The 18,410-nt window shown below is 40.7% G+C and overlaps 1 protein-coding gene across 1 annotated transcript; it reads right to left on the bottom strand.

Annotated features, from left to right (window-relative positions):
- Positions 1 to 1,316: 1,316 nt before the first annotated feature.
- RNF175 (ring finger protein 175) lies at positions 1,317 to 16,727 on the bottom strand. The gene is given in 9 exon segments (XM_054066046.1): positions 1,317 to 1,478; positions 1,881 to 1,977; positions 1,979 to 2,025; positions 2,686 to 2,763; positions 2,766 to 2,810; positions 4,449 to 4,557; positions 5,451 to 5,602; positions 13,323 to 13,464; positions 16,702 to 16,727. Coding segments are annotated over 9 exon segments (858 nt in total).
- Between the last annotated feature and the right edge of the window lie 1,683 nt (positions 16,728 to 18,410).

Raw genomic sequence — 18,410 nt, 5'->3', positions numbered from 1 at the left:
ATCTTCTATAGCCTTTTAAAATTAGGATAATGTAAATTATTGTAGACAGGTAAATATACAACACTTTCCATTCTCACTAATAATCTACGTCCTATTCTAGACTCAATGAGTAATTAATGTCTTGGATATGGATGATGCTATCTGGTTGCCAAACCACCAGATAGCAAAGCCAGTCCAAAAGTTACTTGTACAATAAATGCGCATTCCCACGTAACCTGTTGTTATGGGAGGTGGAGAGAAAATTCAGCAACAGGTAAAACTCGGTGTTCTTCTTAGCCAGAATCAAAGAATACATTTTGGATTAACATTTTGAAATGCTTTCTTTTCAGCTCCTCTAATTTACTTACTTTTTGGGGGGAGGTAAAGTTGAATTTAAATAATCCCCTCACATACGGTTAAAGTAGCCTTCAAAAAAGTAAGCCAAACTTTGCTTCCACTCAAGCAGGTTTTTACAGATACGGCAGCAGATATTCAGCTATTATTTCATTTGCTGAAGGAAAAATGTCATTTACTAGCTACTAAGTGAGGGTGGAGAGGACAAAACCAGCACTTGTCCTGAAGGTGGATTGTATCAATTTTGTTACTTCTTTAAAGAGCAAAATCCACTGCACAGTCTTTCTAAAACTGCGATTTATGTTCTTTAAAATGTTCGTCTCATTATAAAAATGATTTCCGGATGTCTTAAAATCAAGAAGGAAAATATGTACGCACTTTTCTTTTCCTAGCTTGCTTGGGGCCTTAGATAAGGTAAAGACAAACAGAACAATTATCTTCCCTAATTACCATTGTTCCCTAATAATAATTGGTTTTCCATTTATTTAATGTGGCCATCTCATCGTCTACTGTAGATCTAAACAAGAATTATCAAGCAATCAATGTAGGGTTTAGAAAATCCAAATCAAAAGCATACTTATTAGGGAAAGCATATGAGTTTAAGGATATGCGCTTAACATCCTCTTTGAATCAACTTTCTCAGGGCAGTATGGGCAAGTCTGGTTCTTGCCAGCATTGCACCAACCACAGACGCAGAGGTAACAGAACTACGTATCAGGTATATTGTTAAGGAATCTTTCAAATATAAACAAGTCCCAGCGCCTGCATTCGCAAACCTAGTCAAACCATCAACAGATAATTGTAATGACTGGTTATAGATACTGCCTTGGCTTACAACTGATCAGTTTCAAATGACTTTTACATTTTAGAATATTTAGAATTATTTTGATGTTGAAACCAATGTTCTGAACATCCAGACTAGTATTTATATTTTCCAGCTCACAAGAAGCCAGGATATTTTCATGAACTGCAGAAGGGAGTGATTAGTAACAATGTTCCAGCACATATGCAACACCTTTCATTTTGGTTTCTGGAATGCAAAATGCGGAGCTGTTTCTTAGGTACCCCCAAGTATGAGATGTAGGGTCTTCCGTCAGGCTGTAAGTTATATACATGCCATCTTTTGAGAAGGGCTCCACATCTGCCTTAAAAGTACCCAGCAAACACATCCTCAGGCACAGCAAGAGGAAATCCTCTGCAGTACACAGGAGCCTGAACTAGCAGACCTGACCAATGGGTCAGCATGCCTGGTCCACTATACTGCCAGGCACACCCACACAGGCGGCGCACAAAGTACCTGGAAGGAGGATTTAGGCCAAAAACTGTACATTTATGGCCACTCTTGCAGCAGTTTGTGTGTCAAAAAGCCGCGTGGCCTCAGCTTGTGTCACGGGACTGAAACATATTGCATGCTCCTATTATTAATTTTGTGCTATGTTGTTTCTGAATGTGGTTTTGGTTCCTTTTTCTTTCCTTGGTATTTATTGCCGCTGTTATTATTTTTTAATGCAGCATAAAAGAGGAGAAAACAACAGTTCCATAATTACATGGAAAGGATACACATGATTACAGGCCAGCTGGTAGGTATTTTCAATGATCACTCCTTCCTTTATACCCACAAAAATTTTCGGCCCGCACAGTGCGGATGTCATTGGACAAATTTCTTGTTGGTATGTCACTGATGTTGTAAAGCTGTCAAGATCAAGTTTATAGGAAAAAAAGAAGCCAAAGAGCAACAAAATATTTGCTTGGAGTCAAGGTTGCATAAACACATTTTAAGTGCCATCAAAGATAAAACAGCATGAAAATGACTACATTTGTCTTAGTTTAGTAGTGCCAGGATGTTACGAAGTAATAATTAAGATTTTATTGCTGATGCAAGAGTGTTAGCAACTGTCCACTTGATTCTAAGTAACTGGGACAAAAGAGAATTGTGCTGATATCATCACCTTATTTGGAAAGGGAAGAAGAAAGCTATAAAAAGGAAAGGTCAAGAAGATACTTTCACAGACTTTGGGGAAGTGAGAAGCTTGTCTTCCTGTGGCAGTTAGGAAAATTTTGTAATCTCTTGTACAGAGGGACCAGACTGCTGGAAACCCCAAATCAGGTCCTGCCATATGTCACTGGTTACTGTTTCATTAAGACAGTTCCAATGATGATAAGATTGACAAGGGAGTTCAACAGTTTTTCTGTGGCACAAGAACAGTTCTCCTCAAGGAAGAGTGAGGTTAGTTTACTGCAACAGTTTGTATCCAGTAGACCTTATTCTCATGAACCAAGGGGCACAAGAGATTCAAGAGCTCACTTAGAGTTCTTGCAAGTGATATTCAAGGTGATGATCCCAGCACTTGCTTCAGTGGTGGAAGCCATGTAGTCAGAACAAATTTCTGCAATCTACCTTCCCACCACTCTATAATACAGTCTGTAAAAAAAAGCAGCACTATACCAAAATCCATGGAGTCATCAGACTTAATTCCGTCATAAAACCGCACTCAAAAGAGCAGTTGAGTTTCTTCTTGATGAAAATGCCAGAATAAAATATCAACAAGATTTTTACTCCAGTTAGCTCCTGCTTCCTTCAAAGTGCAGGTTTACTTCCATTTTCTTTTGCAGCAGCAGACACGCTTGCACTTAAAACATCAATATGCTGGACGGTAAGCAATAATGAAATTAGGCTACAAACTGCTTTTGGAGCCACAGCTAGTCAGCTCTGTTATAGGAAGGCCAAGCTGACATATTTTCTTATAGAAAGGAACTTTGCTTAGGATCTTATTATACAGAATAATTAGGTGCCTTTCATTGTTTTGCAGAAGCAACAAGATCAAACAAATCTCAATAAGGTGGAAGATGCCAGTCAAAGAAATGTCAAGTTTCTGTAGCTGAAAGAGCTGTCCTCCTCTATGCAAATTCCTTGGAATAAAATCTTTGCTAAATTGCAACAAGTGCTGTTTGACCCCCTACCTAAAAAAGACCCTCAACCCAACAGAGACTGCAGAAATGTTGACCTCTCTTGCCATCTCTCTGAGACTGTATGTGTTATGGGCCTTGTGAGACTAAAACCTCTCTACCTAGTACTCATAAAACTGGAGCTTCTCAACATTAAAAAAGACTTGTCATTTCTGATGCAACGTGGAACAAAGTAAGAACCTTTAAAAGAGCTCTAACAAATTTTGTATTTATATCTTTAAAATGCACTGATGGGGGAATTTATCTGGGTAAATAAAATACCTCAACAGAAAAAAGCTTAGCAGTACTGGTAACGCAAGGCTGTTAAGTTTCTCCAAGAATTTTCCCTCACAGCAACGTACATTTGGGTTCATTAATTATACAACGTATGGGCAATAAATCCAAAAGGAACAGCTGATTTACATACATGCATTATCCCCAATACCTCCAAGAAGTGTTGGACTTACAGCAGATGCATTATGTAGTTGATCTATATGCTCTTGGGGAATCCCTGGAATTTCTAGTCAGACAGCGCCTCAAGCAGAGTCCAGCACAGTATCTCAGTCTGGGCTGCTGGTCAGACAGAAATTCTGGACAAACATAAAGAAAATTCAAATTCTACCTTGGCAAAAATTCTAGCTGGATTAAGTGGTTAGGTCAAGAAGCATCTGGACATACCGTATTGTCTTTGGCAATACTCAAACTAAAAAGACGAGAAATCCCTAGTGACATAGTCTATAGTAGAGTGGGAAATCATAATTATCAGAAAGGATTGTGATGGTTTTTTTTACATGAACATACTTATCTATTTTTATTCTTTGTGTCTCATCTCATTCAGGCACATAAATGAAGGACTGAGGATTAACTCAGCAGTTAAATTAGCAGATTAAATGAGTGAATACAGTGGCAGTATTAAGCTTAAGATGTTTATCCTCCTATCTTCACACAACAAGTTGTAAAATGACTAAATATCGAGCTTCAGATGAACTATGCAATAATAAAAATCAAGAAGAGAACCTACAGCTACACAATATAAAAAGGATTTCATATACTGAGATGGGGAGGTGAACAGTACAGCTTGGAGCCATCTCACTACAAACAAAGTAAAATCTATCAAATAGGAAGTCATAACAGTTGCCAATCCAAATTTTACCTTAAGATACCTACATAAAGAATAAATTAAATTCAAACATAGCAAACATTACAGCTAGATAGCCTACAATTCCAATTGCATAAATAGGTTTATAGATCAGGAGGAACCATTTGTAGACCAGCCTATGGATGAAAGAAAAGAAAGACTGCTCAAGATCTTGTGTGTTTTGCAGAGTGGCACAAAATGCCACATATGGAGCTTCTACTGAAATATTCAAATAAATTCAGTGGAAGTTTCACACTTTTACGTTTCTCCCTTACCTAAAGATGAATAAAAGTATATAATACAAGAAAAAGCACAGGAAAAAAAGAAAAGAAGCCACTTTGTTTTGCTTCAGTCTTCACAAGAAATGGTAATTGTGAACAGATTTCTAACAATTAAAACTAAAAGCTGGGAATTGCGTAGGAGGGAGACATAGGCCAGAGCAGGACAAGAACAGGTAAAAAACAACTGAGATCAGTTAGGTATAGTCAAATCAGTATATTACCAGTGAAACTGATCTAAAATACCTAAAACTTAGCAGAAGCAATCTCTAAACTGTTTATAACTGCCTTTGTGAGCCCACAGTGGAGAAGTGGAGAAGCGGAGAAGGAAGAATACAGACCTCTCTTTAGGGAGGCATAGGAGGCTTTAAGGAATAAATTCAGATTATTTAGAATATATACCAAATTGAGCTCATCAGGCTCAGTAACACTTGGATACCTCCTGATAGTAAAATTCTGTAGAAAGAAAAACTGAGACACAACTGATGGGAGTCCATTTAATTTTAGCTCCTGTTTAATTATTTTTCATTTTCACGCAATGTTTCATAAACACTAGTTTAAAGGGAATTATTCCAGGAACTTATTATTAAAGGAACTTATTTTCATGTAATGTTTGATAAACACCAGTTTAAAGGAACAGACAGAAACACCTGAAAATATCTTATTTGCTTTTCTCCATCCACAGTTTCCCTTTAAGAAACAATACAAAAAAACCTGAAAGCAAAGGCAAAACCAATAAAAAAGGATATCTTGTGGGTATTCTTCCCAAGAGAGGTTTTCAAGCTGCTCTGAAATTGATATAACTGGTAATAACTGAGAGCATTCCCCACGTGGACAGGGATCACCAGCAGTAAAGTCTGATGGTGAAATAAAGAAGAAAGACTCACATCTGCAGCAGCACGACAAACTGCTGGCAACATTGAGACAGTAATTTCAAAGTACTGACATCCTATGGTTCCATTTTGCATTTTTAGGTTTGATTAACAGATTGCTGAACTGTAAAACTCATATAAACAATGTGACTTATACAGCATCTGACACAGGAGGGCCTTTGATCCTAGAATAATGATCTTAGTCTGCCTTGCACCCTGTAAATAATTAGTAATCACAGTAGTAAATGATTATAACACTGAGATATAACTCATCAGACCCCCATACCCCATCCTCAAAACCCTAAACTGTGTATGGATAGAATTAACGCTATTGAAAAAAACATAAAAGTTTGTTTTCTTACTCAAATTATATTATATATGGTGACTGCAAGGCTAAAGCTTTGGGAGCCAGTTTTCTGAAACTGGTCGAGGCTGTTTGGCCTTTAAGCCTTAGAGCTGCTCTTATCAACTTTCAGAAAGGCACATCTGGCTGCATTAATTTCGGATGCTGCTCAGTTACGTGACTGCACTACTGAAGGTTTTTCTTGAAGACCAAGACTCTTTCTACGGCACTACAACAATATGCTGTGGCTTAAACTTTTAAATTTTTTTTTCTAAGCAAAATTATATCAAGCTTAATATATTCATTTTCTTGACTTGCCCACAGTGATGTGATATTCTACTTCTTTTCCAACAAGCAAATGTTTGAATTGTACTGAAGAGTCAAAAGCCCTGTAATGTCAGTTGTCTCCATGATCACATTTATTAACTGTGAATTTAGGAGTGTGGAAGCCTGACGATGACAAAGTTTCACTTCAATATGTTTGTACAGTCAGCTTCTGCATCTTTACAAAAGGTTACTAAAAATAATCTTAAAAAATCTGAAGGGAGACAGTTTTCAAATTTATGTTTGTTTTGGGGCAGGAGGATTTTTTAAAGCAAACAAAAAGCACATTCCATCTAGTGTAAAAAGCTATTTCTATGGAATATTAATGTCTTTCCTTAATCCAAAAAGTAGAATTCTGAAGGAATGTGTGTTACTCCCTGTGAAACCTAACACAGTGTTGCCACCGAAACAGGACTGGATTCTTCCTCTTCTCCTGATGAAAAGGAGAAGCTCTTGAGAAAATCCCCCCCAAACCCAGAAAGCATGCAGCTATTGAGCAAACTGGTATTTCACAATATAAATTTAAAGAAATTAACAGACAGAAACCCTGAAAAAGATAATGACACAACATCATTATATCATATCACTGTTATACATTTCTCCGCTCTGAAGCCCTGGCTTCACAGGACCACGGTCTGCTGCTTGTGACCATAAAATGGCAGAGCTCCTTCCATGCCAAACAGCCCTTTTGGCATGACACAGGTCAGTGGTCCCTATACCTCCCTGATCTCAGAGCCTGAGGTCTTTTGCCCTGTACTGGATCCACCAAAGGCTCCCTGTTGCCTGTCTGCCTTGCTACTGACCAATGTGATCCCTCTCCGGTGTGTACTGTGGGTTGCTTTTTTTATCAGCAGACTGAAAGTAAAGTTTGAATTGAAATGGTAAAGCCAAAACTGAACGGGCACACATCTTCAGAAACTAGCTACTTTCTAATACGAATCCATAACAGAACTTTGTTATTATTTTAGCTGCAAAATGAAATGAAAATTAATTAAAAAATGGTATCCCAGCCTTCTTTCAGGTGATGCTGGAATCAGATCACTTGGTATATATTATTTTCAGTTATTGTTTAAAATTTCCTTATTGATTTTTATGTCTTCCAGATTGTTAATTTTAATACTATGAGCCTACATGAAATGTATCAGTATATTGTCATGTAAATGAGGACAAAGATAGGAATAAAGTCATACAGATGAAAATCCCAATATTGATATATTATTATTACTGGAAGGTCACCATCTGGACAATTCCATAAAATAATACATCTGCATTGCTGCTAAATGGGAGCTTTAACATCTGGATCATATTATTCTGAATTTTCCTCATCTACCCATCATAGCAAGAGGAATTTCCTGACAAATCAGATTGCTGCCCAAAGGTAAAATGTTTTTCTCATTAACGTACTTTAAATGAGTTCAAAAAGACCCAGAAGTGAAGTCAGCATCAGTGTCATAGACAACTTTCCCATTTTCTAATTATACAGATTAAATAGGTCACACAAGCACCAACTGAAAACCGTCCATCTGCCCTCTGTTTCCCTCACAATGTTCCTTTGACTATGAGTGAGTAAGAATGCCTATTACTAGTAAATTCAACAGAACAGCATTATTCCACTATTCTTCCTATCTTATAGCATATGGTGAAAACTGCATACATAAAGAAAATAACTGTGTAATAATTAGATTTATTGTGACAGACTGACCTTCCTAGAACTCGTTAACTTGGCAACACAAGCTAACTGGCTCTCTAAAAGTCAAGTTTCTTTTGATGTAGACATATTCAAATACTCAAAAACATATGCATGAAAAATAATAAATCAACTGCTTGGGTTTTTTTAAGGTTTAAATTAATATGCTTATACTTAGTACATTGGAAATTGGCAGTGATTTCTATGTTAAGTAAACCAAACAACCTTATTTTCAAGGTTTGCCTCAATACTTGGGTATAGAAATCAATGCTCTCAAAAGTATGCTGCTTCATTTTTCAGCTGTATTCCAAAGTAAATTCTCATTACATGACTTCCACATAATACACGATATATAATTAGTGAAATGGGTAACCACCTATGGGATCAGAAGTAAGGCTTTTGTGTTTGAGATTGTTCTGAAATCATGATAACTCTGCCTTTCTATATCAGATATTCTAAAATTTATGTTATGTCAGGGGAGAACAATTTTGTACATATATATCATATTTATTTAATTTTCATCAATGGACAGCTTCCAACAGCAAGAAAATTGCATTATAAGAATCACCTGAGTACCTGATAGTCAGAATTTCCTATGGGAAAATGTAGAGTCAGAACTCTTAATAAGCTTTTTCCTTCTTTCCCCATTTGCTACATTCCTGCCTTTATGCTGAGAAAAATGAATCAGATAGGCTAGGACAGGATAAGAATATTTTTTCAAGGATGGTTATTCTCTGACTAGCGTTATTGCTTGCCACCCCACATACCAGAGCACATAATGCAGTTGCAAATGCGTAATTGCCTTCACCTCTCTGAATTAGAAGAGTGCAAAACTTGTAAGTGAGAGGAGAAATGAGAGCATTATGTGAACACAGGTGCAAACCTATTTTTACTATTTAAATTAGCAGAACACAGGTTCTGTAGTTATGTTTTAAAAATAATAAAATTCTCAAAAGTAACTAACTGAGAAAAGATCATTTTATCTAATCTGCTTCCTCATCATATGAATGTTAACCCCAAACTGTCAGCCACCATCTAGAAGAAAAAAAACAATAGTCAGAGTGCCCTACATTTTATTGCAAGCCAAGACTTACTAGAAAAAACTCTTCCTCATTTTTCTGCCCTCCTCTGTGCTAGGATCACACTCACATTACTTGCATGTAGCCATCTGGTGAAGGGCAATCTCTTCCCTCTTGCCAAAATTATCCACAGTTTTTCACTCATGCCTGTTTGAAATAAGAGCCTTTCCCAGAATGCAGTGGTTTTTTTCAGGAGACATTTTACATTCTCAATAAGGCTGGATAAGGCTCTTTTGGAAGCTACAGCCTGTTGCTGGTTCTCTGACGTCTAGTAAGTTGTTGCAGCTTTTTTTTTTGTTGTTCTTTTTCAGCAACCAAATGAATGCCCTTTCCATGTAGGGCTGATTGTGCGCTCCCCTTGACTTTCTTTTCGTTTTTCATTCAAAAAGAAACCAAACTTCTTCTTTAAACGTGTTTCAAAGCACATTGAAGGGGAAGGTGGGAATCAATCACTGCAATACTTTGCTTTAGTTCTACCAACAGGACTGTGCAGCTCTCTTTGTGCTCTTACCATGTCTGAGAACAGCTTGAGCATCTAAAGTAGGCACATATATGTACAAACACCCACCTTGACCTCAAAGGATCAGACAGAAAGTTTTGTCAGCTGATCCTGCCTTCTAAGCCATGGTATGCGATGGAGGGATGACTGCTTGTTTCATTGATCTCTTTGGATAGTATGTAGAAAGGAGGTTTTGATCAGAGAAAAGGAGCCTTAGGTTTAGCCCTCCCACTGAAAATAATGTGTTCTAGCTCTTTGTCTGATTTCCCCTGATTTTAGAAGCAAAAAAGCTTTTAAAATGCAGGCATGTTGTTAAAAGGAGGGAAAAGTGTGCGGTTTCTTCTCTTCAGTGTTAGGCATTGTTGTGCATAACCTATATATGAACTATGCAGGCATAAACCAAGTGGTCAAAAGCTGGATGGCAAGTAAGAGAAATGCATAAGCAAGCAAAAGTAGAGGGCTGTTTCCTCTTTAGTGAGCATGTGGTTGTTTTTCAAGTTTTGACTTATTTAAACGTTTCCTACCAAACCAAACAAAAATGATATGCAGATGAATGCAAGCATAATAACTGCCACCTGGAAGAACTGTAATGCATAAGTCTAAACCTGCCTGTACTTCAGGAAGCAGTAGATATCTTTTTTGTCTTTGTTTATTTTTATGTTGAATGGACAATTTCCTGTATGCATTAACTAAGTTGTTAAAATCCTAAATGCAACCATCTTTACAGTTTCTGCTCCTAAATCTGAAGGTTTCTTTAGCTGGTGCAACAAAGTACATAGTTATTTTTCATTTCATAAGTTGTTCTGGTGACAAACACTCTTAAGTTACCTAATGTGGAATAAATGCAATAAACCTTCTACCAGCACAGACCCACTGTAAGTTGTGTTTGCTGTTTTAAAGTAACTTCATACATAGATTGATGGTAGGTGCGAGAACATATTACTCTCCAAACTAAACAGAGCGTGAAGCAGAACTGACAAAGCTCAGTGCAAGGTGAACTTTCTGGTGCTACAATTTTTACTGAAAGAGGCTTTACCTCAGTTCCTCTTTTACTGGAGAAGGTGACTGTGCTACTGCCACACAGCTATACCCTGAAAACTGAGGGTCCAACATTTTTCTGGCACAGATGTTTTGTTTATTTTAAAATGCACTGCAAAACCACACATGACAGAGTCTTATTAATGTGTTGTGAAGCTTCTAGTTTTTCTGGAGCCTCCCTAAATTAGACTAAATGCATTTACAAGTGTATTTTTCCGTTTTGGCTACGTCACTTTGTAGGTGTGACTGGCTCCTGTGAACCAATGAATGGGAATGAAGCTTCTCTTGCTGAAGACTACGTTACACAGGCAACAAGACTGTAACAAGTGTAGGCTACTGGCATTTTTGATAGAGAATAAGTCTAACTTAACCTCTGTTTAATAAACTAACTTTAAGTGCTGTTAAGGAGGATAGTGACAAAGCAATGCAGAGTGCACGCTTCTTTGACTCACACAGACTTTCTCAGGCAGACAGGAACCTGCCCAGCTGCTCACCATTGTATATATACTTAGAATTTAAGTGTGTTTCAGCACGATTCGATACAGTCTCATGCAAAATATTTTCAATGGAAAACAAAGACAAGGACAGTCTGAGTGACTTCAGTCACCTCAGTATTCCATTCTTTATTCTAAATATTGGTACTGGCATGATCGACACATTGGAGGGAAGGGATGCTATTCAGAGGGACCCTGACAGGCTTGAGAGGTGGTCCTGTGCAAACCTCATGAAGTTCAAAAAGGCCAAGTGCAAGGTCCTCCACCTGGGTTGGGTAATCCCAAGCACAAATAAAGGCTAGACAGAGAATGTATTGAGACTACCCTTAAAGAGAATGACTTGGGAGTGTCAGTGATGAGAAGCTTAACATGAGCCGGCAATGGGTGCTCACAGCCCAGAAGGCCAACTATATGCTGGGCTGCATCTGAAGAGGTGTGATCAGCAGGTCAAGGGAGGTGATTCTCCCAGTCTGCTCTGCTCTTGTAAGACCACACCTGGAGTATTGTGTTCAGTTTTGGAGTCCTCAGCACAGGAAGGACATGGAACCATTCGAGTGATTCCAAAGGAGGACTACAAAGGTGATCAGAGAGCTGGAGTGCCTCCCCTTATGACAGCAGGCTAGGAGAGTGGGCTTGTTTAGCCTAGAGAAGGCTATAGGGAGGCCTTATAGCAGCCTTCCAGTAATTAAAAGAGGTCTACAGGAAACATGGGGAGGGGCTTTTTATCAGGGAATGCAGGGATAGGATGAGGGGTAGTAGTTTCATGCTGAAAGAGAAGAGATTTAGATTAGATATTAGGAAGAAAAGTTTTCCTGTGAGGGTGGTGAAGTACTGAAACAGGCTGTCCAGAGAAGTCATGGATGCACAGTCCGTGGAGGTGTTCAAGGCAAGGCTGGATGAGACTTTGAGCAACCTGAAGTAGTGGAAGGTGTCCCTGCCCAGGGTAGGGAGGTTGGAACTGGATGATCTTTAAGGTCCCTTCCAACGCAACCCATTCTATGATTCTATGATGATTCTATGTCTGTTGAAATCATTAAGGCAAAAACTGATAGGAAAGAAATATATTAAAAACTCTGAACTGCAATGCTAACATGAACATACAATGATTGAATGATATTGCAGAATTCACCTAGGAGAGAAGTTAAAGAGAACATAATGGTAAAGCTGTATGATATATGATTGTACTATACGTGCTCAGGTACTCTGTCCTCAGATTTAGGAGGGTGTGTTTGTAGAGAGTTAGTGGCTTAAAACTAAAATCCGCAATAAGCTGTGCTACTTATGATTTCTTTAGACACCTCACCTGTACATATGTTGCCATGATGAACATTTCACCACTCTTCCTAACTCCGCAAAGCGCAGCTGAAAAGCCTGTTTCACAAACTCTGTATTGCAATTTTTATGCCACTGTGAAACTTCACTAACTAAAGCTGATATAGATCATGCTGGTTTTACATCCCTTACTCAACAGTTTCTGCAAATTTGTATTAAGGTTTCATTCTTTAGTGTTTAACAGACCTGTCAATCAAGGGGTATGATGCTTCAGACTCTGAGGAGCAACTGCCAAGGGGTAAAGCATTAATCATGACAGTTATTGATGTCAGTGTTATTAAGAAGTTCAGTTACAAAAAAATGGATTTCAATCTATGGCATAGGGCACTCGTCAGCTGATGAAGAGAAAAAAGCTGAGAAACTGTTGGTATGACTAAGATGCTGCCTGTCTGATATATCTGTGTAATTCCTGTTATTTGTTTAACATTTATTTAAAACTTAAATTGCTTTTTAAGGACTGGCACTATCTGAGATGCCTAATTTTTTTTAAACTATTGAATAGGGAGATCAGGGGTGGAAATCATGTCGCACTAGTTTTCTCAGGTTTACAGAGAAGTCTGTGGTAAGGGAAAGAAAGTGAGCTGAAGCACCATAAACCCCAGTTTTAGCACCTTGACCACAAGACAAGCTTTGTCTTTTAATAGAGTCCTTGGATTCTCTCAGTACAACCTCTGTACAGCTAGATAAGGGTAGTGACTTTGTTCTCATACCTAGGTCCAATACTAGCCAGTTGTCTGAGAACTCAAAGCCTTTTCCTTAAAAACTTTAACTAACTACAGACTGACTATAGCACAGAAAAGAAGTTGTTCTCCACCTGACCAAAATCCACGGCTTGCTGCTTTCCACAAAGGCTGTTATCTTGCTAGATGTAAATCCTTAAGAGTATGTCTTGACTCCCAACTGTTACCTAAGAAACCATTACAGCTCCAAAACTTCTGTCTTTTTGACAAGTTACTCACATTGCACGATCAACAGTGTCTTTGCTCCCACTGAACAAGCACAACCTGGGCAACACCCAAGGTAATGAAGAGAACAAGAACCGTCTCCACATGCATTGATTCAAAGCCATAGTGCTTTGCATGCATCTTCTGATGGTGCAACCTGAAAAGAAAATAGGAGTGATATTTTTTTTTTAAAAAGTCTAGATTGATTTCTTGTACCTAGAGGTGACAGTAAGCCTGTGTATGAGAGAGACCTTATGTGGTAATAGGTTATGTTATGCATAAATATAAAAGGTAACAAACTAGATGAGAACACTTGATCTTTGCAACTATTATCCTGGAAAAGGGAATATAAAGTAATGGGCAGAGAGTTGTCTGTTTTCCTTTTCTTTTACTAGTAACTCAATCCTGAATGTAAATACAGCTTCAAATACGTAGTGCCTATGAATTTTAAGCAGACACATCTTAATCGCAGATCGGAGCCCTGCATCACCTTTTAGCCCAAGCTAAATGCAAACTCAGCAGAGAGCTTAACCCCGTTTCAGTTTCCTTCCCTGTGAAGTGAGAATTGTAGCTGGTATTTAAGTTTCTTCTAGAGTTAATGGGAGTTTCCCTGAACCTCTAAGAAAGCAGAGGATTGTCTTAGAGTTATAAATCAATCTCCTTTGTAACTATAGCCCAATGATCTTCCACGTTAGATCAGAGCCTCATGGCCCTTTAGCAAGAATCTTGGTCTTCACCTGAGCATGACTAATTAACCTGGATGTTATTTTTGCCCTGACCTGGAGCTTTCTGGGCCTGCATTTCAGGACTCAATAGCACCTCCTGGTTTCTAGAGATGTGTGCACCCCAGCTGCACCCTGAAATGGAGCTGAAGACAGAGACACATACAGACTGTCTCCCTTCCTCTTCCGTGCTTTAGTCCCTGTGGAGAGAAATACCATGCATATATGCTGAAAGAGACCTGCGGCATATTCTGGTTGACACCTGCCCCAGATGATTCACCAATCAAGACCTTGTGTCATGGTGGCTGATGGGCAGCAGCTACTCTCTTCAGACACAGCCAGTGTTAAACAAGTTGGGATCCAGATTTGAGCAAGGAACCGTGCAAAAGCCCAAAGCCATTCATTCCTGCTATTACTTTCTATTCCACATCAGTCAAACTTTGAATCCAACTGAAACTTTTGACTTTGCAGAAATCTGAATATAGGTTTAAATCACATGGTTCTTTCCTATCCCTTTTTCAGAAGCAAAAGTGCAACAGTAGCCACAGTTTTTTTCCATTTAATAAGAAGTGGCAACATGATGGATGTTTGGGTTCAGGTGCCACAGCACTGAAGTGAGTATCCATATCAGTGTCAAGTGTGTCTGTCTTCCCAGCTTCATGCAAGTACCACATCTTTGCTGACAGCATGCTTGTGGTAAGTATCTTAAATCAGCTTCTCAGTGCGATGCACTCAGCGTCCCTCAGGCTGCAGTCACAGGTGCCCCCTTATGGGCAGCACCCAGTGCCAGGCGTGCGATGGAGCAACCGTACAGCTGGACACAGCATAATTGACGTGCATCCTAAGAAAAGGGAAGGCAGCAACAGGGAGATAACAAACTCCCCCCCTCCCCCATCCCTTCCCAAACAGGCATTAAAATGATGATTAAGGATTGTTTCTTTATATTAGACTTGCAAGGACAGGAAGTATTATATTTATGGCACCTAAAGGAAAACATTGTACTACAACAGCAGTCTCCATAGTGGTTGCTGTAAGGCTGTTCCCTATTTTGTTTTGCTGGGGAACTGATTAAACTGACAGAATAAAAAATTCCAGAAAAAAACTCCTCAAGAAAAGAAAATTCTTTACTAGCTACGCTTCTGTGAACAAAATGCTAAAGGTTCCTGGTATCGCCATAAGTGTACAATTCATTCAACAAAAAGTTTGCAAGCAATATGTAAATTAACATGCTTCCATTGTTCCTCTGTTGATAATAAATCATTTTCCTGAAACACATTCAAAACAAATATTATAACTTCACGTGAACGACATCCAGATGGGTTTCATTTCTCTTAACCCTCAAAACTCCTTCTGTCCTGTGAGCTGCTAGATGGCTTGGCAAGTTCCTTCTGCCCCTCTTGTCTGGAAGTCGCTTGGAAACCTGCAGCTACACCAAGGATGGTGGTCATACAGTTCCAACGGCTGTGATATGATGGGTGTACCTAATGAATTCCCTCAGGCTGACTGACCAACAGAGATGGTGGTGTTCTCTAGAAACCTACAGTTAAAGGGTAACTTCAGCCAAAAGGGACCTTAGCACTTGGAGCAACCTCTAGAGAAAACAGAGTGAAAGACATCAGGTTACTCAAGACTGAGCCCAAATTAGTTATTGATACCTCCACTGATGAATATTCCACCGCGACTCTGGGCCTTCTGGGGCAATGAATTCTGGGTATACTCTTCAGTACACAGGGATAAAATCACTGCCACAAAATTAACAAGCTAAGGTTTAAATGAGATCTTTCCTAGACTTACTCAAAAAGGTCTAGGTCTGATCTTTCAGCTGCTCTATTTTAGACAACTGTACAGGTACACCATGAAGCCTGTGACAGGGCTCACGCAAAAGGGGACTTTGAGAATGTTCAATGAAGTCTAAAGTTAGTCCTTCTGGTTCCAAATTGGGCTCTCTCAAAAAAAGGTCATTATCAAAGCCGATGAAGCTGGTTTACCTTCAAAATCTTCCAGTTCTCTAAGTAAGAATTTAAATATTCTATTAAAATTCTAAAACTTGAGGGGATAATTTTTTTCTGATTTTTATGAATGCTTACTATTTTGTCAGTTGAAATGTTGATGTTTGGTGGTGGATGTTGTTAATGCAACCTGAAGTGTCAAGGTGACACTTTATGTTGGGCTTTGCCATGTACATCTTAGCCCTGTGGGTGATGTGTCCTTGCATTTTGTCCTTAGTATTGAGGGATATGCTACAGTTTTTCCACCTGCCTTAAACAACTCGTGGAACTTTGTACCTATCTAACAGAGAAACAGAGAATGCAAGTCACCGTTCACCCAGGGAAAGACAAAGACTTTTAGAAGAACTTTAAGCACCTAGCAGAAACTTCAAGCCCATCAAGATGCTCTCTCGAGGAGAGGAGACTGCTCTTCTCTGGACACTCTCCAGAGCCTCATACAATTACTTAGACGAAACTTTACTTTAGCTTAAATAAAAATAAGTCCACTTTCTGTAACAGTAACCGCTCCTATCACTGCTCCCCCAGGACCCGCAGCGCCCCTGGCGGCCAGGAGGGCGCCTCTTCCCTCCCTCCCTCTCTCCCTCCCTCCGGCCACGTGGCGGCGGCGCGGGGCGCGCGGAACCCCCGGCGCTGGATGCGGGGGTAGCGGGGATTTGCACGCACCGTCTCGCTCCCCCAGCACGAGTCATGGGTTCGCTGAGAGGTTGTACTGCCAGGCGGGAGCTGAGCGGGAGCGGGCAGGGACAGGGAGCAGGGAGCAGGTAGAGAGTGGATAAGGAGCCGGCAGGGAGCGGTCAACGGGCAGTGCAGCGAGCAGGGAGAAGGCAGGAGGGAGAGCGCGGGTGGGGAGTGGGCAGGCAGGGAGGGCAGTGCTGGGAGCAGGGAGCGGGCAGGCAGCAGGCAGGGAATGGGCAGGGAGGGCAGTGCAGTGAGCGGGGAGGGAGCGGGCAGGGAGCGGTTAGGGAGTGGGTAAGGAGCGGGCAGCGCAGGGAGCGGGCAGGGAGGGCGGTGGGCAGGGAGCACGGCAGCAAGCAGGGGGCAAAGAGTGGGCAAGGCAGCGGGTAGGGCGCAGGCAGGGGACACAGTGGGCAGTGAGGTGGGCAGGGAGGCAGTGCAGGCAGGAGGCAGAGAGCAGGTAGGGAGCGGGCAGGCAGGGAGCAGGGCAGCAGGCAGGCAGCGGGGGCAGGCAGGGAGCAGGGAGGGCAGTGCGGGGAGCAGGGAGCAGGCAGAGAGTGGGTAAGGAGCAGGCAGAGTGGGTAGGAAGCAGGCAGGCAGGAGGCAGAGGGCAGGTGGGGAGCAAGTAGGGAGTGGGCAGGGCAGCCACGGTGACACCTGGCAGGGCGTGTGTGGGCCAGACCTCTGCTGGGGCTGTTGGCATCTCCTGCCTCCGCTATATGTTTTAAACAACAGAGAGTGGACATAGGTGTCTTCATTATTCTCACTGTGGGGTTTGCTTCCCATGTGCGATGAGAGGCCACAGGGAATAGGCCTGTTAGGAAATCCTTCGAGTAGGCTGCTCAAAGCTTCCCAAGGCAGTGGTAAATCAAACTTATTATTGGTTGTTGTCAGATCATAGAATCATAAAACGGTTATGGTTGGAAGGGACCTTAAAGATCATCCAGTTCCGCCCCTCTGGCCATGGGCAGGGACATCTCCCACTGGATCAGGCTGCTCAAACCCTCATCCAACCTGGCCTTGAACACCTCCAGGGATGGGGCAGCCACAGCTTCCCTGGGCAGCCTGGGCCAGTGCCTCACCACCTTCACAGTAAAATATTTCTTCCTAATATCTAGTCTAAATCTCCCCTCTTTCAGCTTAAAACCATTACCCGTCGTCATGTTCAGTATGCCCTGATAAAGAGTCTCTCTCATGTAGTCCCTTTTAAGTACTGGAAGGCTGCTATAAGGTCTCCCTGGAGCTTCCTTTTTTCCAGGCTGAACAAGCCAAACTCACTTGGCCTGTCCTCGTATGGCAGATGTTTTAGCCTTCTGATCATCTTTGTAGCCCTCCTCTGGACCCGTTCCAACAACACCATATCCTTCTTTTGTTGAGGATTCCAGAACTGGGCATAGTACTCCAGATGAGGTCTCATAAGAGCGGAGTAGAGGGGCAGAATCACTTCCTTCGACCTACTGGTTACACTTCTTAATTACTTAATTTTGTTAGTAGTAATAATTTGTTATCTGATGTGTGAGTCACCAAAATGGAGGTGGTCTGCTGTCTCCTGGCGCTTTCCAAGGCTGTTACTGAGGATCCTGAAGTCATGGCCACCTGTGCAAGCCCCAAGTGGCCATGAAATACTTCATTTCTAAGTGGAAAAGTTGCCAAAGGCTTGTGTGTCGTCTTTTGCTTTTTGTACAGTGTAGAAGGAG

This window comes from Cuculus canorus, chromosome 4 (assembly GCF_017976375.1).
Source record: "Cuculus canorus isolate bCucCan1 chromosome 4, bCucCan1.pri, whole genome shotgun sequence".
Taxonomy (NCBI): Eukaryota; Metazoa; Chordata; class Aves; order Cuculiformes; family Cuculidae; genus Cuculus; species Cuculus canorus.
Note: the sequence above shows the minus strand (reverse complement) of the source record. Positions and strands in the feature narration are given on the sequence as shown.